At 34.3% G+C, this 22,496-nt stretch overlaps 2 protein-coding genes and 1 long non-coding RNA gene across 3 annotated transcripts; all 3 read right to left on the reverse strand.

Annotated features, from left to right (window-relative positions):
* Positions 1-15,770: 15,770 nt before the first annotated feature.
* On the reverse strand, positions 15,771-16,289 carry LOC133780074 (uncharacterized). The gene is made up of 2 exons (XM_062219954.1): positions 16,137-16,289; positions 15,771-16,028 (listed from the first exon to the last, which is right to left on the reverse strand). The coding sequence occupies exons 1-2, from the start codon at positions 16,287-16,289 to the stop codon at positions 15,771-15,773; spliced, it is 411 nt and encodes a 136-aa protein (XP_062075938.1).
* A 2,385-nt stretch (positions 16,290-18,674) lies between these two features.
* Positions 18,675-19,196, reverse strand: LOC133780075 (uncharacterized). Its single transcript, XM_062219955.1, has one exon. It carries the CDS (start codon positions 19,194-19,196, stop codon positions 18,675-18,677), a length of 522 nt encoding a protein of 173 aa, XP_062075939.1.
* Positions 19,197-21,433: 2,237 nt separating this feature from the next.
* LOC133834061 (uncharacterized) lies at positions 21,434-22,257 on the reverse strand. The gene is made up of 3 exons (XR_009893295.1): positions 22,131-22,257; positions 21,976-22,051; positions 21,434-21,519 (listed from the first exon to the last, which is right to left on the reverse strand). It is a non-coding gene; the product is annotated as an uncharacterized LOC133834061 (long non-coding RNA).
* Between the last annotated feature and the right edge of the window lie 239 nt (positions 22,258-22,496).

A 22,496-nucleotide genomic window follows, 5' to 3' on the forward strand; every position in this document is an offset into this window, starting at 1 on the left:
TATAGTTTAAGGGTTTCCTGTTTGGGGATTTGAGGACTTTCTTAAGGGCACTTTAAGAGTGATTGGGTCTTAGAAAGTGTAAGATTAGTTCATGACACTTGGCTAAGTTATGAGTCTCTAAATAATATATGTTGTATGTTTTGGATTTAGGACTTGACTAACACTTGAAGGGAGGTGACTGTGCCGCTGTTGGACCTGAGGTAAGAAGAGTGATCTGTGTAACACAGGGTGTGTATTTGAGTGCACAAGTGTTCTGTATGTATGATCTAATGGTTATGATTGTTCATGTTATGTGTATGACTATGCTTTGTCATTAATGTTATGAGGGTTACGATTATTGCATGATTTTGTGTATTGATGCATGTTCACATTGACTTTATGAGATTTGGGTATATCATGCTTTGAGTATGTTATGATGGATATAACATGTGGAAAGCGCAAGGGAATACATATTATTTTAACTTGGTATGTGGTAAGAACCAAGGGACTGTCGCAAGGGCAGTGCACCGTTGCAAGGGCGGTATGTTTGTGGTTATAATGGCCAAAATGATATTGATAAATGGTCATAATGACACTGGTAATAAGCATTATGATTTTATTAGGTTACGCTATGATATGCTTGTAACGTCCTCCTAATCTAGGACCATTACACTGTGTACTTTAAATAGTGTCAGACTTGCTAATCAAGTCCCTTGGTTATAAACGTGTAATTAATGTTAATGACAAGGGTTAGGGTTAAAATTTTTGGTTAAAAGGGAATAATAATTTCATTAAAATATTTACATTCATACATGGGATCCCAAAATAACGTTTAAAAGGTTAATACAGTTCAAAAGTTACAAGCCAAGCCGGCCTAGCTAGAAAAATAAGGGATGCAACCCTAGCTCCTCCAAGATAACTCCGGGCGTGGTGGTCGAGCAGTCGCATATGTACACGCTGCCACCAAAGCTCTCCAACTCATGGCTGGTCCAGCTTCCCTTTTCCCTTACCTGCACCACATAGCACCCGTGAGCCGAGACTCAACAAGAAAACTTAACATGTGCAGGAACAGTAAATACAAATTCCATATACATATCTAGCATCCCAGCAGTAATAACCTACTCATGCATGCATACAATTATAGCTAAATGATCATAGGATGATTCTGGGGCCCGCTGGCCTGAATAGATGACCATAGAGTCATCCTGGAGCCCTAAGCCCTATCTAAGTGACCATAGGGTCACTGGGGGCCCTTTGCTCTTAGCGCTGAGTAACTAGCCATAGAGCTAGACAAGCGCTTTGTTCTTTCAAAACGACCATAGAGCCGACCAACGTAATAGTATGTCCCTAATTAGGCCTAAGCCTCTCGACCAGCGCACAACGCGCTATTGTCGACCTTGACTAATAAATAAATGCCTTAACCAGATATTCATACAATCAGATAAACAAATAACCATATACAGAATTTCTTGCATTTCTTGGTGCTTGAAACACCCTTCCTATTGTTGTTATCTTCCATAGGTGGCAACGGTCTCTCCTCCCCATGAACTGTTCTTCTACAATGCTTTTTTGGTCACCCCAGTGGTCTTTTCACAATAGGTGGCAACAATTCTTCATCATAAAACTGGGGCCACATGGATTCATCATATATGGGATGAATAACACCCTGAAGACTCTTCCTCCACATTTCAGTTTTGAAGTATGGAGATAATAAAATCTTCTATATTTCCCCTCATGCTTGTTATGGCAGCAACTGCGTGCACACATGTAGAGTTCCAGAATTTACTTAGCTAGTTAGATAGTAGTAGTAGACATAATAGCTAGTATTAGTTATAGTATGTTCATTACTGTGGATTTTGGTTCAAGCCGAGACTTAGTTGGAAACTCATAACAATAGTTATAAATTTTATAAGTTTAACCTATAGTTTAAGAATATTAATTATAACATAAGGTTTGATTAATATTGCTGGTCCTAGGTGTGTTATTTATTGTACTATAAGGTTTAGATAGAATTATTAAGATCATGACACTTGTCGTGTGCATGTTTATTTAAGAATTTAATTATAGTTTAAATAAAAGAAAGTTCAAGAAAGCTCTAGAATCTTCCAAGACCATTCGGAGCACGACATTTGTCACAATCTTGTTTATTTGTGGATTGGATTGTTATTCAGATAATTACATTGATTTTCTATAACTTTAAAGTACTGTAACTTCCGACCTATTTTTGACCTAGTGATGTTATCAATTTCTAAAAATAGTATTTCTAGAAAGTTATAGATAATTGAATTAGCTTTCTAACGGTATAAAGATGGTCTAAATTGGAGTTCTAAAGCTTCAGTTATATTGATTTTACTACAGGTGAGTTTAGAGTTACGAGATTTAGGAAGTTAGAAGTTATGATTCTATTTTATTTAAATTTAAATTTGGATTATAGTTAGAATGAAATTAAGTATTTTTTTTTAAAATAGAAGAAAGATCTAGAAACTCTAGAACCTTCCAGAACCACTAAGAGCATGACACTTGTCATAATCATGTTTATTTGAGGATTTAAGTATTTTTTTTAATAGGATAATTTCACTCCTCAAACTTTATAAATATGACCTAGTACCCAGCCCTTTCACTTACTCTTCAGTTGTGATCATACTCCAAGGTGCTAGTGAGAACATAAGAGTGATACACTTGGGTTGGGGAAAGAAAAAGCTTTATCAAGCACTTGGGAAGTAAGGATTAGGGTATTTCGGTATTGGAGTTAGGCCAATCCTTAAGATCAACAAAGGTACCCTTATTCTTAAGTTTAATTCTTTTGATTCCTTAGTTTCTTTAGTTTTCATTCAGTATCTAACTTCTGTTATGGTTTTGTGGTTAGGATTTTAAGTTCTTTGAACTTAAGGTGTCCTTTCGGTAAGTTTCCTCTTGGTGGTTTAGTTCTATTCTTTTCATCTCTTTACCTTAGAGATACTCATTATTTGTATTGTTTGTTTAGGAGTGTTCCAAGTCCCGCATTTGTTCTCAATTATCCCGGTTTTGGTAAGGAAAATAGGCTAGATCTTGTATGTTTGAATGATATGTTATGCTTTTATGTTATGTTATGTTATGTATAATATGTTATGATAAGTTTATGTTTTAATATGTTATGTTATGATTTACCCTACCTCAAATATTAGACAGGGGACGTAGATGGGTTATCGTACACTACATGTGATTTACCCTACCTCAAATATTAGACAGGGGACGTAGATGGGTTATCATACACTACATGTGATCTAACCTACCTCAAATATTAGACAGGGGACGTAGATGGTTTATCACATATCATAATGGCCAGTATTAGTATAGTCTTATATGGAATATGTTATAATATGTTTATAGTATATGTTATAATATGTTTTTAGTATATGTTATAATATGTTTATAGTATATGTTATTATATGTTTTTAGAATATGTTATGATATGTTTATAGCATATGTTATGATATGATTTTATGTGTATGTTTATGGTGTTAGTTGTTTTTCATTTCTCAGCATTAGGCTCATTCCTTTATTTTATTTTTTAGTGTGATGCAGGAAGTTAGATATGGAGGCGGAAGGATTCTTGGAAGCTTGGCATGTGTGTTGAGGATGAACGGACTGAGTGGACTGCGTGTCGATCGAGGATGACGTTATTTTAGTTTTTTTTTAAATTATGTTCTGATGTAATTCCGCAACTAGTATTTAAAGTTTATGTTTTTTTATGTTTTGTCAAACAATGTTTTTATGTTTTAAACAATGGGTACCCATACCATGTTTTACATTCTATTTTGTAATATTTGTTTTTTGGAATTTTAATAAAGTGATTATTATTTTCAAAGTAGTAGTTATGTCTAGTAGTTTTAATGATCCAAGGTCTTAGAAATAGTTGGGTCATTACAACACATGGTATCTCTCTCACCTGCCATTGTCCACAAATGCAGTAGCCTCTAAACAACACATTTTTTTTTTTTTTTTTTATCAAAATCCAACTTGAAATTATGCATCTCCTGCCTTTGTTACATGGGCCATGCAAGATCTTTGCAGGAGCTCGTGTACCCTATATTGGACCCTTGGAGTAAGCTTATGTTCCCATTTTTCTACAGCTTTTTTTTCCTTGCCGACAACATACTTGTTTGTTGCATTCTTATCCCCTCTAGCAATTCTATTGCAGGCTTGTGTCGGCGCTCATCTATCCAATTGTTAAATTACTCAACGAAATTGTTAGTGAGATGTTCAACCTTTACTCTTGTATCAAACTTACTCAAAGTCCAATGGCTAAAGTCAATGTTTGACAACCATTCATGTGCCTCTGAGTTGAATGACTTTATCTTCTCCAATATACACTTGAAATTGTCAAAGTTTCATGTCTCAGCTGCTGCCCAAAACAACCCTCTAAGTTGTGATGGCCCAAATTTATTGATCATGTTTTTCTCTATATGAAAACAACAGTAACGGTGCTCTACATCAGGGATGGCTGCCGCAGCCTCAATTAAACCCTCCAAACATCAAAAATATTTTTTTATTAACAATAAAACAGTAGATCATATTGAAGTTGTGAAATGTACATAAAATCAGTTTATGAAGATTGAATTCTAACCTTTTTTCTGTCACTCATAACACATCATGGTTGCCCATTTGATGTAGCCCCAATTTCTCTCCTCAATTGGTCCAAAAACCATCTCCAACTGTAACGCCCCACGTCACTATTGTTGCTTCCTATAATGACAATCACTATGGTTTCTTCTTGGAATGATGACTGGCCCTGCAAACCAACACAAGTCTTTCCAGCATGCATTGTCCTCGCTTGCAAGCTTCTTGTGAAAACTTCCCAGGAGGTCACCCATCATGAGACTACTCCAGATCAAGCATGGTTATCTTTAGAGTTCTCAAGTGATAGGCTACCAAAAAGAAGATGCATCTTGTTGGAATATGTAGTACTCATCAATCCATTTAAGCCATCTTCAACTGTGTAGTCTCATACCTACACAGTCTTAGAATCATTACAAATGACCTTCCCCATGCGATGTGGATTGCACAACTTTTTACTCGATCTTTCCCCCTGCGGATCACGGGATTCTGACTATCACAATACATACACCCTAGTTATAGCACGACCAACAGAGTTTCTGAGTGAGAAAAATTGTGGGAAGCAAGCAAAGAAAGAGAAAGAACCATTTCCCTCACAAAACCTAGAGAGAGAAAGGATAATTTCGGGTTTAGGAAGCTTTGGGAAAATCTGGGTTGTTTTGATCATTTTAGATGCATTCTTTATGATCTAAGGAAGGTTTTTGATGTGATAAAATGACCTAGAAGTGTTGTTTTCGAAATCCACCATTTCTCACCATTAAAATCAAGGTTCTTGGATGATTTCGAATTTGAGAGTGTTTAGACAAATTCTAGGTGCATGGTTAGAAGCTATTATGTGAAATTTGGGATAATTATTTACTGTTTTATTATTTTTCTTGAATTATTTGAATTAAAATGTGTTATCTACGTAGATAAATTATAGAAAATAACTTGGTGATATTAAAATTATTATTTACTGTTTGGGCACTATTCTTATGAAGTTAAAATGGTATCTTAGTGTCTGAAACTGATTTAGAACTATGTTAGGTTGATTTGTTATTTTTGGCTAATTATTTGGTATATTATGCATGTAAAAAAGGATAATTTGTGCATAAATAATAGCAATAATTTGTATACGTTTCTAAGTTGTTTAATCATGTTTCATAATCTGTATAAATTGTTAGGAAGCATGTTAGGTTCTTGTTTGGGTAATTGTATTGAGTATCCAATTATTTTTGGAATTATGTGTAATTAAAATGATAATTAATTAAAATAAATTATTATAAGGAAATAATTAGTTTAATCTGACTTTATAGGCGTAAAAATAAATTTAGAATCTGATTTAGTAAATTTTGGTCATTTATTTGATTATTTGATTATGAACTATTTGTTTTGTGCATAAAGATGATAAGAAATGTGATGATTAGTATTATAGGTTGTAATTTTGTGGTGAAACTTTAATGTGTTTCATAATTGTGTTTTGAGTGTGTCATTGTATTGTTGGGTGTTTAGGATCTAGTTCTCAACAAGGACACTCAGTGAGGGGTTCGAGGTAGAACAAAGGAATATCTTTTTTTGCAATTGAGGTAAGAAGAGTGGACATCTGTGCACAGGATGTATGTTTTAGCATACAACCTTGCTTCTTGGTTTGTATTTATTTATGTTATGTACTATGATTGATTACTGTACACACTTAGTATTGTTAGCATGAGAATAGTGCTAGGGTTTCCGCTGCTTGTATGAGCATAACACTTGCAGGTACACTAAGAGCTTATCATTGGTGAGTACAACTTGTGGTAAATGAATGCCCCGTTGGATGCCAAGTGTGAGAATAACATGAGGTAGGGCATATTACATTTCATGTCTGATCAACATGAGTGTATGGTTGATTATCGTATGTGAGCATAATGTGTGGTACGAGACTTTGTTTGTTATGTGTGTGAGTATAGCATGCATTGTATTAGTCATATATGAATTGTTATTGCTTAAGGTTTTGATTAAGCTATGTTGTGTTATTTGGTTAGGGGGTTATGTCCTACATAGCTCTTCTAACTGGGCGTTAGCTCACGGGTACTCTATGTGCAATTAAAGGCAAAGCAACACAGTGAGTGAAGCGGTCTCGAGGAGTGGATCTTACATGTTAGCGGAGAGGTCACAACGTTTTAATGTTTTAAAGACTCAATGAACTTTTATCACTTTTGGACTATGTTTTTTTAATGTTAGATTAAGTTTTAAGACTTGAAAATGTTTTATTTTAAAGAAACAATGAGATCTCATGCCTTGTTTATTTAAATAAAATAGTAATTTAAATGGTTATTTTATTTATTGATTTAAATGGACTTTCCTAAGTGACGTCTCGCACAGTGATTATTATGTATGTGATGTTTATTTATGTTTCGTTGAAAGTTTATGTTTTCTAGTTGTGACAGTCAGAATCTCATGATCTGCAGGGGCAAAGACTGAGTAAAAACTGTGCAATCCCACTCCGTCTGGGGAAGGTCGAGTGTGATGATTCTAAGACTGTGTAGGTATGGGACTACATAGTTGAAGAAGGCTTAAAAAGATTGATGGGTACTACCTATGCCAACAAGATGCATCTTCTTTTCGGTAGCCCATCACTTGAGAACTCCAAAGTTAAGTGTGTTTGACGTGTAGTAGTCTCATGATGGGTGACCTCCTAGGAATTTTTCCCAGGAAGTGTACGAGTAAGGACAAAGCACGCTAAAAAGACTCGTGTTGGTTTGTAGGGCCAATCTTCATTCCAGGAAGTAGCCATAGTGACGTGGGGCGTTATAAATGGTAAAATGGTATCAGAGCCTTGACCCAACCGATAGTTTGGCCGGCGGGGACGTCGGACCCCTAAGGGAGGGTGATTGTGATAGTCATAATCTCATGATCTGCAGAGGAAAAGACCGGGTAAAAATTGAGCAATCCCACACTGCTTGGGGAAGGTCAAGAGTGATGATTCTAAGACTATGTAGGTATGGGACTACACAGTTGAAGAGAGCTTAAATGGATTGATGGTTACTACCTATGCCAACAAGATGTTGTTGGGATTGTGCTCTGAAAGCATGTATGTTTATTACTATGGATTTTGGTTCAAGTCGGGACTTAGCTGAACACTCGTAGCAACACTTATAGATTTTATAAGTTTAACCTATAGTTTAAGAATATTAATTATAACATAAGGTTTGATTAATATAGCTGATTATAAAGATGTTATTTATTATACTATAAGGTTTAGATAGAACCAATAAGATTATGACACTTGTCATGTGCATGTTTATTGAGAAATTAACTATTTTTTAGGAATAGTTTTATAAGAGAAATATTTGAAAACCCCAGAATCTGCTAGCATCTTTAAAATTGTTATATGACTCAGTCAAAGCTGTTTACTCAATTCAAATTAGGCTGAAAAAGCGCAATTACGTGTATAATATTTCAGCGTATGCCGATATATCGCAGCTACAGGGGCGATATATCGCCACACGGGGAATACGAAAATACGTAACTTCGCACGAATGCTTCAACGAGCCTCAGGGATATAAGCCCAGGCGATATACCGCCTAGCATGGGCGATATATCGGCTCTAGGGCAAGATTTTTAAATGGTTTTGAAACCGAGCTCAATTCAACCCTCAACCTCTTAGCAAGCCTCTGAATCTTTTGACCGATTCTTAAGCCTCTGCTGAACGAATATTCAAATGTTTTTCAATTAAATATTCATTATTTTATTCAAGCTAAAAGATCTTTTCACTCTTGAACTCTATAAATGGGACCTAGTACCCAGCCATTTCTTTCATTCTTTAAGCTGAGTTCAGAGCCTTCAAGCTGCTAGGTTTACTTTAGAGTGTTAAACACTTGGGTTGGGGTTATAAGCTTTATCATCTTAAGCTTAAAAAACACTTGGGAAGTAAGGTTAATAGTGTGTTTTTCGATATCAAGGTGTAGTTCGGTTCTAGTGCATTCAAAGGTATTCATATTCCTAGTTCATTTCTGTATGTTTCATTAGTTTCTTATAGTTTTCTTTACTCAAATCCTAACTCAATATTTTCCATTCTTGGTTAGGCATTTAAGTTCTTTGAACTTGAGGTTTCTTTTCGGTAAGCTCTTCTTCTCGGTGGTTTAGACTCATTTCTTTTTAATTTCCTTCTTTTAGAAATACTCACCTTCTCATTGTTGTTTTTAGGAGTATTCCAAAATCCCGTCCTTGTTCTCACATCCCGGTATTGGTAAGGAAAATATGATAGATTCTATATGTTATGTTTATGTATAATATGTTATGATAATTTTATGTTATGTTATGTTATGTTTTTATCTAGGGCTCATAGTTGTTTAGTTAGCAAGCCCCAGTGTTTATCATTTTCATGTTTAGAGTTATGATATACCCTACCTCGGATATTAGACAGAGGACCTAGATGGGTTATCATATACTATCATGTGATCTAACCTACCTCAAATATTAGATAGGGGACGTAGATGGTTTATCACATGTCATAATGGGCATTAATATTGTAGTCCTATATGGTATACATTTTTATAGTCATATGTTTATAGTTTATGTTTATGTTTTATGTTTTTTTAGTAGATTTTCTTTGCTGGGCATTAGGCTTATTCCTTTATTTTTATATGTGCAGGAAAATAGTTACGGCGGCGAAAAGATTATTGGCAGCTTGGGATTGTGTATTGAGGAAGAATGGATTCGGTGGACTGCGTGAATGATTCGAGGACGACGTTGTTTCAGTCTTTTTATTATGTTTATATGTATTTTCCGCACTTGGTTTTGTAACAAATTTATTTACGATTTATGTTATGTTTTTATTTTTAAAACAATGGGATCCTATACCCCGCGTTTGTGTATTTCAACTTTTACTTTATAGTTTTTAATAAAGTTATGAATGTTTCATATGTATATTTTCTTAAGAATAGTGTCTATGTATAAACAATTTTAATGGTCCAAAGTCTAGAAATAGTTGGGTCATTACAAAGCATATAGTAGACATTGTTTTTAAGAAATAAATAAATGAATTGAATTTGGTATGCATATATTTTATGGATTATATTATTTCGTGATAATATTAAGTAAATATCAGAAAAATTCCTAAGTTTATATATGTGATCTCAACCACGTATTGGTACGGGAGGATTGTGATTGAGATAAAGGAACTTGAATAGTTCGCAGTAAAATAAAGTTATGAAATCTTTAGATTAATTACTGCAAGTACGGTCCACTAGTATTATGAATACATGTGATCTAGATCCGGATTACTAGTGTAGTAGGACACTTTAGTGGAGGTGCTTTATATATTAGAGAATATATAGAACTGGACTAGATATGTTTATTAATACTTAGTTAAATACTGTTTCGAAGTATTTATTAAATATATCAACTGATGATCATATACAAATAGATCTTAATCTTGAAGTTACTATGAACTCCTATTTATTTTATATGAGTTCTTTGATTCACTCGTTAGGGTTTGTCAGAATGATCAGGCTAGAAACAAAATTGGGAACTCGTTAATGTAAATGGTTGGGGACATAGTATACAGATAATAAATCTATACCTTCTCGTAAGAGATTGAATAATGGTTCCCTTAAGGGTTGCCTTTTGGGACTGAAAGGTTATTGAGCTCAACTTCATAATTTGGTTATGAATTAACCTTCACTAGTAAAGTCGATGGTACTTAAGGAAACAAGATATAATTAAAAGGATAAAACAATAATTTTATTCCCAGTTAATTATGAACCATTATTATAGGGTTAATTTGTATGTAATGATTATATCAATGGACACTTTATTGTTATAAAGTACTCAGTAAATGAAATGTCTATAATTACAAGAGTGCAGTCTCATATTTATAGTGGAGTAATCATGAGATTAATAAATTAAGATTATTTAATTAAAGAGTTTAATTAATAATCACAAATTTATTGGATCTTGGAATTATACGTCCATAGGTCCCCACAGCGGCTCTATCAACACTATTCAAGGCTAGAGTTGATATAAAGGGTAAAATGGTAAAAAGATATATTTAAGAAGAATTTTGTTCTTCGGGCCAAATATGCAATTATGTGATAATAGTGATTAATTAATTAATTACGAACTAGTTGTAATTATCAAAATTAATTATTGTATAAATTTTTGAAATTATATAAATAATTAATTTATTATAATTTTTGAAATTATAATAAAATGAATATTAAATTTTTGAAATTAATATTTAATTAAAATTGGTTTTAATTAGTTAGTAGAATTAATTAAATATCTTTATTTGAGTGGGAGATAATAATCTGACAATTTCAAATTAGATTTGAATTTAAAAAGATTAATATTTATTCAAATAATTAATTATATGTGATAATTAGTTAAAAAGATAATAGATTCAAATTTGAATTAATTATCAAGTTGTTGGATTTTATCTGATAAAATAGTTTGAATAAATAATTAAATAATTGTGAAAAAATAACATTCTCCTATTTTATAGGGTGTTGCATGACACACACAGTCCCTGGACTGTGTGTGGCATACAGCCATAGAAATCAGGGAATTGATTTTTCACTTTTATTTATTTAATTAATTAATTAATGAAAAATTCAAAAGGATAGTTTTGATATTTTCATTAATAAGATAATTAATTAATTAAAAGATAAATTGTAATTGGTTACATATTTATTTTTTAAATTTAAATATTTTCTATATAAGTTAGACTTATTAGAAAAATAACAAAGATATTCAATACTCAATTATTTGCTCTAAGAAAAGAAGAATGTTTTCCATCTCTCCCTGAAAAAATACATAACCAATCTCAGGCCTATTATCTTGATCTCATGTGTTGAGTACATCAAGTTGAATCAGAAATATACCATCATTTATTCTCTAAGTGCCCACACATTTCTTGAGGTGTAGAGAACGCTATGGAAGATCTTGGTGTGAGTACGTGGGAGCAGCTTGGATATGAAAATCGTTTATTTTACGAAAATATAGCAAGGACACTTGATAGGCATCAAGAGGTATATTCTTTATTCTTTATTCTTTTCTTGTTTATGATTAATGTATGTATATTAATGTATCCGCATATTTAAAAGTAGTTTAAATATATTACAAAAAATTTGTTGTACACTAGGCCAACCCATCACACAATTCCGCTGCGTATTAGGAAACTTGTTCATAACAGATGCATCTTCTTTTTGATAGCCCATCACTTGAGAACTTCAAAGTTAAGCGTGCTTGACCTGGAGTAGTCTCATGATGGTTGACCTCCTAGGAAGTTTTCCCAGGAAGCGTACGAGTGAGGACAAAGCACACTGGAAAGACTTGTGTTGGTTTGTAGGATCAGTCATCATTCTAGGAAGCATCCATAGTGATGTTGGGCGTTACACCAGCTGTCTCCAGTTTCAGCTTCCACAATTGCATAAGTAGTGGGGTAGAAATGAAGATTTCCATCAATCACCACTGCAACAAGGAAGATGCCCCTATATGACCCTTTTAGATGGCAGCCATATTTTATTTTATGTGTACATTTTTATTCATAGTTTAGCATGTTATATTAACATATTTCATATATTCTCTTGAATTGTACACATAACTCCTAATTATGCTACTTAAGCATGGTAGGTGTGGACTGGCATGAACCACAATGCAACCCAGGCGCTATCAATGGTCATCCTTTGGTCGGCAAAAATCAAAGGAAATTCTAATTACACAAATCAACCACTGCTTTAGTGAGATCACAAACAACCACCAATCTAAAATCAAAGTAGAAAACAAACCCTAGAAATTCATTTTCTACAGTTTAAAGCATAAAGAAAAGATCACTCAATTTTAAATATTTATACTAATAGCTTGATTCATTCACAGGTAATTATGGAGAGTTATATATACATTTCATCTTCTCTCATTTCATTCAATTGGTTAGAACTTGTATCATTAGTTCGAAAATTGTACCATAATTTATATTGTCTAATTGGTAAAAGCACATTCCACCAACAAGGATTTTCAAGACATGTTAGATTATGATTCTTCCGCTACTCTAGATTCAAATATCAAACCCAATTCAGCCTCGGACAGTAACATTTATACATAATTTAGGGTGAAATCAAGATAAAATAAATAAATACATAAACTCTCATAGCAGATTCAAAGATAACATATTCAAATTTCAAACCCAAAGCTCAGTGATACCTTCCTTATGCGACTGATTGCAACGAACACAACGTCGAGGTTAGAAGAGTAGTGCTGAAATTACAACAGCCACTGAGACTGAAAGAAACGTAAATGGTTTAGTCAAGCACCTTTTGTAAATGGGTTCAATTAAAAATAAAATACCCAAATATAAATAAAAAAGTAAAAACTAAACAAAATGCTCGGGTTCACTCACAGTCACTGGGAGAAGAGTTGGCTGGCTGGTGGTGGCGATATGGCGACGATGGGAGGAGGTCCTTGTTTGTGGCGTTGTGGTTGCGCGGCTGGCGTGCTCCCTGAGTACAACTGCGGGAGGGAGGCGAGAGAAGCTGCTCCTGCTGCGTAGCTGGCGTGCTCTGTAACACCCTCACTTATTTTAGTTAAAACCATATCTGAGGTGTTACATTTTAAAACTATATCATAATTACTTTCAGCGGAAGTTTGGATTTTAAAAAAAAAAGAAAACTTATTTCACATTATTTACATTAAACATAAAGTGTGTCTCAAACATATTATACATAAGTATTAAATAACCCAATTTGTTTTCAAATCATAACTTCACACTTTATTACAAACATACACACTGATAAACTGAAATAACCCACAAAAGGTCGATATGTTCATATGTACAAATCAAGGTCACGACCATGCTTCAGTTCTCCTTTGTCATTCACTCATTTCTTTCTCTACCTGCAACACAAGACAACTGTGAGCCTAAAGCTCAGTAAGCAAAGTAATGTATGTAATGTTAATGTTTACCCAATGTTAATGGACATAAAAAACTTCTTTTTAAATTTTGGGCCCCTTAATATTGTGCACACTGTTTGATTAGGCCAATGCCTGCAAAGCTTGTTACACATATAATATAAAATATCATGGGTTCTCCTCCGGCTAGCCATCACCATAGTAGGGCGCATTAAAAACCTTATTCCATCCTTGCCCCGACGGGCTCAAGAGTTAAGGCGGCCACGCACTGTGGTGTCAATACATATAACAATAACTCATATTGAGGAGAAATAAAAACAGGAACATGGCAAAAAATATAATTAGTTCACTAAAACCTAGCTCAAATCATTGGGCTGCCACTATGAGCCTAACTATAGGACTCCTTTCACACTTACTTACATTCTCATTTGCCTTTTCAAAACAGTGGCACTGAACTTAAACTTCTTTTTACAACTTTTATGTTGCATAAAACTTGTCAAGGCATCACATAATTAATCATCATAATATCATGCATGGTCTTATATCATACAATAAGTCACCATATCACTATTATGCCATGCATACAAATTTATGATGAAGTGTCAATGTATGTTAATACCACTTACTCACAACATATTCATATAATGCATACTTTCGCATAACATGTAATTTTTGTGTTGCAGTTGAAATCTTTACTTACCTTCTGTCCAAAATATATTTCATCGTGTAACAAGTGGTGTCTTAGGTGTTGATGTGCTTATCCTGAAAATGGCATGAATTTCACATAATATTGATGGCAGTAAGGCATTGAACTATCATTTAAAAATATCCATAAAACATCATATCCAAATCATGCCTAAATTGCCTTAAACTACTTAGATCGAGCGTTAGATTTATCTTAGACACTTGGAGAAATTTTGACAGAGCTTCCCCTTAATTTTAGCTATCATCAAATATCAAAATTAATCAGTAATTATCATCAAATAAACTTCCATAACCACATATCCCAAATACCAACATAATTCATCACAAAGTTATCATATACCGATTTTGATAAAATTCTAATTTCCAAGATCATCATCCAAATTAAATGAGTCTCCACGTCTATTCAAACATTTATAAACATATCTACCCTCTTATAAACTCAATCAAATAACCAAAAATCAGTTTGTACTCCAAGAACCACAAAAGCCTCATAAAACACAAAACTTCACTTACTGAGCAACTTTTCAGCGAAAACAATCTCTTCTAGCATTTGTAAACCTCAAACCACTTTAAAACCACCAAGAAATATCTTAAAAATATAAAACACAATAGATAAGCTCTCAAAAAAATTCAAAAACGTGGTTTAACTTCCAAGTACAAGAACTTACCATAAAAGGCCAGAACTAAGCTTAATCTACTTCTTTGGCTTTGATTTCACTTGGATCTTTGTAGAATCTCTTCAAGCCAGCAAAAATTTGGTTTTTGGTTTTCTTTTCTCTCTGTTTTTCAGAGTCTTGGTAGTGGAAAGTGATAAGGTTGATGACAATCCTTTATTTTCAATTATTTGGCCTTATTGTATCAAAATTTGACACCTTTCACCTTATCATTACACTTTTTGACTTATGAAAACCTTATCACTTCAATAATTTCAACATAATCATCTGCTAGGCCCATTATCCTTATGTGTGAAATACTCACACCAAACTTTAGGTCCATATGAATTCATACCCAATAGTTATGCGTACCCGATTGAGCGTAGCGCACTTATGCTAAGCTCGTTTTGACTTTGCGTCAACACCACTGATTATATATACCTCTCATCAAGACTTGATCTAATGGTTCTAAAACTATTTTAACTTAATCAATGAGACCTTAATCATACCTCAAGTATATGTGGTATATCCACTAATACTCAATTTTACACCGAAAGACTAGTAATCAACATTGTACTATTTTTCACCGCTTAACATCTTTTGCCTTCTATATCTCACTTTTCTCACTTGATTTCATGCCTTGTCCATATATTTCATCCTTTCTTATATCTTGAGCACATCAAACACCCATAAAAGACAACTTAAATGACACAAGGTTAATAATGCTGAACATACACATAGACATCATATACACAACTTTTATACTTATACATGAAAACACTTATAACAATATGCATATGCTCAAATTATACATACTGTATGATATGTAATGCAATGAAATCATGTGATTATTGGCTATATTATATCAAAATAATGTGGGTGCTACAATCCTCCACACCTTACAAAAATTTCATCCTCGAAATTCTCTTACCCAAATAACTCTGGGTATTTTGATCTCATTTCATCTTCTCATTCCCATGTCATTTCCTCAATATTTGAACTTCTGCACAAGACCGTAACCAGTGAAATCTTCTTATTTCTTAAATCTTTCTCTTTTCTGTCAATAATTTTCACTAGTTTTTCTTCATATGTTAGATCTTGTTCAACTTCTATTAGCTCATAGTTTAGCACATGTGAAGGATCTGGAATGTATTTTCTCAATAATGATACATGAAAAACATCGTGGACATTCGACAATGATGGCGATAATGCCAGTCTATAGGCTACCTTCCCCACCTTTTCTAATACTTCAAAAGGTCCAATAAATCTCGGGCTTAACTTCCCTTTCTTTCCAAACCTCATTGCTCCTTTCATAGGGGAAATTTTCATAAATACCTTGTCCCCAATATTGAACTCCACATCTCTTCGCTTTCGATCAGCATAACTCTTTTGTCTACTTTGAGCAGTTAACATTCTATTTCTTATTTTCTCTACTGCTTCAGTTGTCCTTCTGACAAGATCTGGGCCAAGATACTTTCTTTCTCCCATTTCATCCCAATGAATTGGTGACCTGCAATTTCTTGCATATAACATTTCATATGGTGCTACATCAATCGTTACATGAAAGCTATTGTTATAAGAAAACTCTATCAAACACAATTACTTCTCCCATGATCCTTGAAAATCTAAGACACAAGCTCCGAGCATATCTTCAAGAGTTTGAATGGTCCTTTCAGATTATCCATCAGATTGGGGGTGATATGTTGTAGTGAACTTCAACCTTGTGCCCAATGTTCTTTGCAAACTTTCCCAAAAAAATGAAGTAAATCGAGCATCCCGATCTGAAATTATAGATATTGGCACTCCATGTAATCTAACAATCTCCTGAACATATAATTCATCCCACTGATCCATAGTATAAGTCATGCATACCGGAAGAAAGTGTGTTGATTTGGTATATTGGTCTACTATAACCCAAATAGCATCATGTTGTTTAGAAGGTTTTGGCAATCCGACTAAAAAATCCATAGTAATCTCTTCCCATTTCCACTCTAGTATTTGTATTGGTTGTAGTAAACCAGCAGGTTTCTGATATTCAGCTTTCACTTGTTGACAAGTTAAACACTTGGCTACAAACTCGACCACATCCCTTCTCATGTTGGGCCACCAGTAGTGTCTTTTCAAGTCATTAAACATCTTTGTCATCCCCGGATGTACTGAATACAAAGTATTATGAGCTTCTGTAAGGATTTCTCTCTTCAACTCCTCGTCATTAGGGACGCAAATTCTTTCCTTGAACTTTAGCATCCCATTACATGACACACTAAAACCATTGACCTTCCCACTTTCCAATTCACCTTTTTGTTCCACCAAGTAAGGATCCTCACATTGACCTTGTTTGATTCTTTCAAACAAGGTAAACTGAATAGTTATTACTGATAATCTTCCTGTGATTACCTCAATCTCCGCTCTGTGCATGTCCTCCTGAAGTGGTCTTGTCAATTTCCTCAAAAATGACACATTACCATGAGACTTTCTACTCAGTGCATCTGCAACTACATTTGCTTTTCCATGATGATAAAGTATTTGACAATCATAATCTGTCACTAGCTCCAACCATCTCCTTTATCTCATATTTAATTCTTTCTGAGTGAAGAAATACTTGAGACTTTTATGATCAGTATATATTGCACACTTCTCACCATATATATAATGTCTCCAAATCTTTAGTGCAAAAACAACTGCTGCCAACTCCAGATCATGTGTTGGATACTTCTGTTCATAGTCCTTCAATTGTCTAGAAGCATAAGCTATGACTTTGCCATTCTGCATTAGCACACACCCTAATCCTTGCTTTGAAGCATCACTATAAATCACAAGTCCTCCTAATCCAGATGGAATAGTAAGTATTGGAGCATAAACCAATCTTTGCTTCAGCTCTTGAAAACTTTTCTCAGAAGCTTCAGTCCATTCAAACTTATGATTCTTCCTCGTCAGTTGTGTCAATGGCATTGCTATCTTGGAAAATCCTTCAACAAATTTTTGGTAATAGCCTGCTAATCCCAGAAAACTCCTTACTTCTGAAACATTTGTTGGTCTATTCCATTTACTAATAGCTTCAATCCTTGATGGATCCACCGAAATACCATCTTTTGAGACTATATGGACCAAAAATGACACCTTCTCTAGCCAAAATTCACATTTCGTAAATTTGGCATAGAGTTATTTTTCTTTTAATTTCTCCAACGTGAACCTCAAATGTTCCTCATGCTCTTTGGATCGAGAATACACCAAAATATCATCAATAAACACTATTACTAACTTATCAAGGTAGTCCTTAAACACCCTGTTCATTAAGTCCATGAATGCAGCTGGAGCATTAGTTAATCCAAATGGCATCACAAGGAACTCATAATGGCCATACCGAGTTCGAAATGCAGTTTTTGGTACATCCTCTTATCTAATCTTTAATTGGCGATACCCAGATCTCAAATCAATCTTTGAAAATACTCCTCTTCCTTGTAATTGATAAAAAAGATCATCAATTCTAGGAAGTGGATACTTATTCTTGACTATCAACCTGTTCAGTTCTCTATAATCAATACGCATTCGCATTGTCCCATCCTTTTTCTTCAAAAATAGCACTGGAGCTCCCCATGGTGAAAAACTAGGCCTGATAAACTTTTTATCCAGGAGTTCTTGCAATTGTATCTTTAATTCCTTTAGTTATGCTGGTGCCATTCTATAAGGTGCCTTGGACACAGGGGCTGTACCAGGAAGTAGCTCAATCACAAATTCAATTTCTCTGTCTAGAGGCAATCCCGGTAAATCTTCTGGAAACACTTCTAAGAAATCTCTAACTACCGGTACTTCTTCCGGTTTTAACTTTTGCTCCTTATAAGTGTCAACCACACTGGCGAGATAACCCATACATCAACTTTCCAACAGTCTCCTGGCCTTCATAATAGAAATTAAAGGAATGCAACTTTTTGATGTCGTTCCAATAAACATAAACTCATCTTCCTTCGAATGCTCAAATATCACTGTTTTCTTTCTACAATCAATAGTGGCATTATACTTTGAAAGCCAATCCATACCCAAAATCACCTCATAATCGTGCATCTTTAACATTATTAGATCAGTATATAATTCCCTACCATCAATGCAAATAGGAATCCCCCTCAACCAATGAGTAGAATACAAAATCTCTCGAGATGGTAACATTGTACTAAAAACTTCTAACAATTTCTCACACAATTTACCCAACCTTTTTACATATGTCAAGGATGCAAATGAATGTGTGGCACCTAAATCTATTAATGCATGAGTGAGAATACCAGATACAAAAATATCACCTGACACCACAGAGTTGTTGGTATCAGCATCAGTCTGAGTAATCGTAAACACCCTAGCATTTGTCTTTTGAGGTTCATCCTTCTTTTGTTGGATCTTCATCAATGGACAATCTTTGATAAAATGATTCCCCTTGCCATATTTGAAGCAACTCTTACTTAGAAGCCTGCACTCCCCGAAATGATTCTTTCCACAAGTTTGACATCATGGCTGTTGTTGGAATCCAGATTGCCTATTTTGCTGACCTCCTTTAAATTTCTTATTTTGTCCTTGTCTAAATTGGAAATTATGGGCCCCTCTTTTTTTGTCACTGGGAAAGCGACTTTGTGCTTTATTGAATGGAGTGTCTCTACGAGGCATGTTAGTAGTAGCTTTAACTTTTGTTATCTTTTCTTCTCGGTGTTCAGCTCTTAAAGCTTTCTCCACTACCTAAGCATAAGAAAGAGGTCATGTACATCCCATATCCCCATCTCTAGCCAATTCTGGTTGCAGACCCTCCAGGAAGTGATTCACTCTACTAGTTTCAGTGTTAACCAAGTCTGGTGCAAACTTGGCTAACCGATCAAATGTCCTGGTGTACTCAGCCATTGAAAAATTCCCTTGTTGTAATCTAGTGAACTCTATTACTTTAGCAGTCAACACAGCTTCATTATAAAACTTTTCATTGAAGACCAGTACAAAGTCTGCCAAAGTCATCTAATTCACTTCTCTAGTTTGCTTAACCACTTCCCACCAAATCTTAGCATCCTTTTTCAGTTTATGTGCAGCACAAGAAACCTTTTCCCTATCACTTAGTTGCATAAACTTAAAGATGTCTTCTAAGGAACTCTTCCAATCTTGTGCATCAAGTGGGTCAGTGCTACCTTCAAATACTAGTGGGTGTTGTTTTCGGAAATATAGTGGTTCCATGGGGTGCACTGCAGGTGGGGCTTGTGGAGGTATTGGAGTTTCAATAGGTGTTGATGGTGCTTGTCTTTGTCGTTGTTCTGCTAACAATTTCTCAATTTGTTCAGCTTGTCTATTCACTACCACTCGAAGTTGAGCCATTTCTTGTTCATATTTATTACTACAAGAGCCTTCAGTAGCCCCCGTTTCATGTTCACGATCCATCTGTGTTATTATATATATATATATATAAAGACAAAATTCCCATAACTTATGTCATTTAGCCAATAATTCACATGAGGCATGCAACCAGCACATAATAAAGGAACACATAAAAATTACAGGTGAACTGAGCATTATCCTTTCCTCAAAGTGTACATATGAACGGTCTACAAGAACATTTTAAACATAGCTCTAATACCAACTTGTAACACCCTCACTTATTTTAGTTAAAACCATATCTGAGGTGTTACGTTTTAAAACTATATCATAATTACTTTCAGTGGAAGTCTGGATTTTTTTTATAAAAAAAAAATTATTTCACATTAATTACATTAAACATAAACTTTGTCTCAAACATATTAAACATAAGTATTAAATAACCTAATTTGTTTTCAAAACATAACTTCACACTTTATTACAAACATACACACTGATAAACTGAAATAACCCACAAAAGGTCGATATGTTCATATGTACAAATCAAGGTCAGGACCATGCTTCAATTCTCCTTTGTCATTCACTCATTTCTTTCTCTACCTGCAACACAATACAACTGTGAGCCTTAAGCTCAGTAAGCAAAGTAATGCATGCAATGCTAATATTTACCCAATGTTAATGGACATACACAACTTCTTTTTAAATTTTGGGCCCCTTAATATTGTGCACACTGTTTGATTAGGCCAATGCCTCCAGAGCCTGTTACACATATAATATAAAATCCCATGGGTTCTCCTCCGGCTAGCCGTCACCACAGTAGGGCGCATTAAAAACCTTATTCCATCGTTGCCCCGTCGGGCTCAAGAGTTAAGGCGACCACACACTGTGATGTCAATACATATAACAATAACTCATATGGAGGAGAGATAAAAACGAGAACATGGCAAACAATATAATTGGTTCACTAAAACCTAGCCCAAATCATTGGGCTGCCACTATGAGCCTAACTATAGGCCTCCGTTCACACTTACTTACATTCTCATTTGCCTTTTCTAAACAGTGGCACTGAACTTAAACTTCTTATTACAACTTACTTTTATGTTGCATAAAACTTGCCAATGAATCACATAATTAATCATCATAATACCATGCATGGTCTTATATCATACAATAAGTCACCATATCACTATCATGCCATGCATACAAATTTATGATGAAGTGTCAATGTATGTTAATACCACTTACTTACAACATATTCATATAATGCATACTTTCACATAACATGTAATTCTTGTGTTGAAGTTGAGTACTTTACTTACCTTCTGTCCAAAATATATTTCACCGTGTAACAAGTGGTGTCTTAGGTGTTGATGTGCTTATCCTGGAAATGGCATGAATTTTACATCATAATGATGGCAGTAAAGCATTGAACTATCATTTAAAAATATCCATAAAACATCATATCCAACTCATTCCTAAATTGCCTTAAACTACTTAGATCGAGCGTTAGATTTATCTTAGACACTTGGAGAAATTTTGATAGAGCTTCCCCTTAATTTTAGTTATCTCCAAATATCAAAATCAATCAGTAATCAACATCAAATAACCTGCCATAACCACATATCCCAAATACCAACATAATTCATCACAAAGTTAGCATATACCGATTTTGATCAAATTCTAATTTCCAAGATCATCACCCAAATTAAATGAGTCTCCACATCTATTAGAACATTTATAAACATATCAAACCTCTTATAAACTCAATCAAATAACCAAAAATCAGTTTGTACTCCAAGAACCACAAAAACCTCATAAAACACAAAATTTCGCTTACCGAGCAACTTTTCGGCGAAAACAAACTCTTCTAGCTTTTCTAAACCTCAAACCACTTGGAAACCACCAAGAAATATCTTAAAAAGATAAAACACCATAGATAAGCTCTCAGAAAAATTCAAAAACGTGGTTTAACTTCCAAGTACAAGAACTTACCATAAAAAGGCCAGAACTAAGCTTAATCCACTTCTTTGGCTTTGATTTCACTTGGATCTCCATAGAATCTCTTCAATCCAGCCAAGAAATGGTTTTTGGTTTTCTTTTATCTTTGTTTTTCAGAGTCTTAGTCGTGGAATGTGATAAGGTTAATGACAATCCTTTATTTTCTATTATTTGGCCTTATTGTATCAAAATTTGACACCTTTCACCTTATCATTACACTTTTTGACTTATGAAAACCTTATCACTTCAATAATTTCGACTTAATCATCTGCTAGGCCCATTATCCTTATGTATGAAATACTCACACCAAACCTTAGGTCCATATGAATTCATACCCAATAGTTAGCTTACCCGATTGAG

This window comes from Humulus lupulus, chromosome 5 (genome assembly GCF_963169125.1).
Source record: "Humulus lupulus chromosome 5, drHumLupu1.1, whole genome shotgun sequence".
In the NCBI taxonomy this organism is placed as follows: domain Eukaryota; kingdom Viridiplantae; phylum Streptophyta; class Magnoliopsida; order Rosales; family Cannabaceae; genus Humulus; species Humulus lupulus.

Excerpts from the sequence above, each read along its gene's own strand:
- LOC133780075 (XM_062219955.1), bottom strand. The coding sequence starts at position 19,196 with ATGAAGATCCAACAAAAGAAGGATGAACCTCAAAAGACAAATGCTAGG.
- LOC133780074 (XM_062219954.1), bottom strand. The coding sequence starts at position 16,289 with ATGGGAGAAAGAAAGTATCTTGGCCCAGATCTTGTCAGAAGGACAACT. Across the intron at positions 16,029-16,136 it reads AGTTCAATATTGGGGACAAG|GTAGCCTATAGACTGGCATT; the intron begins GTATTTATGAAA and ends AAGGTGGGGAAG.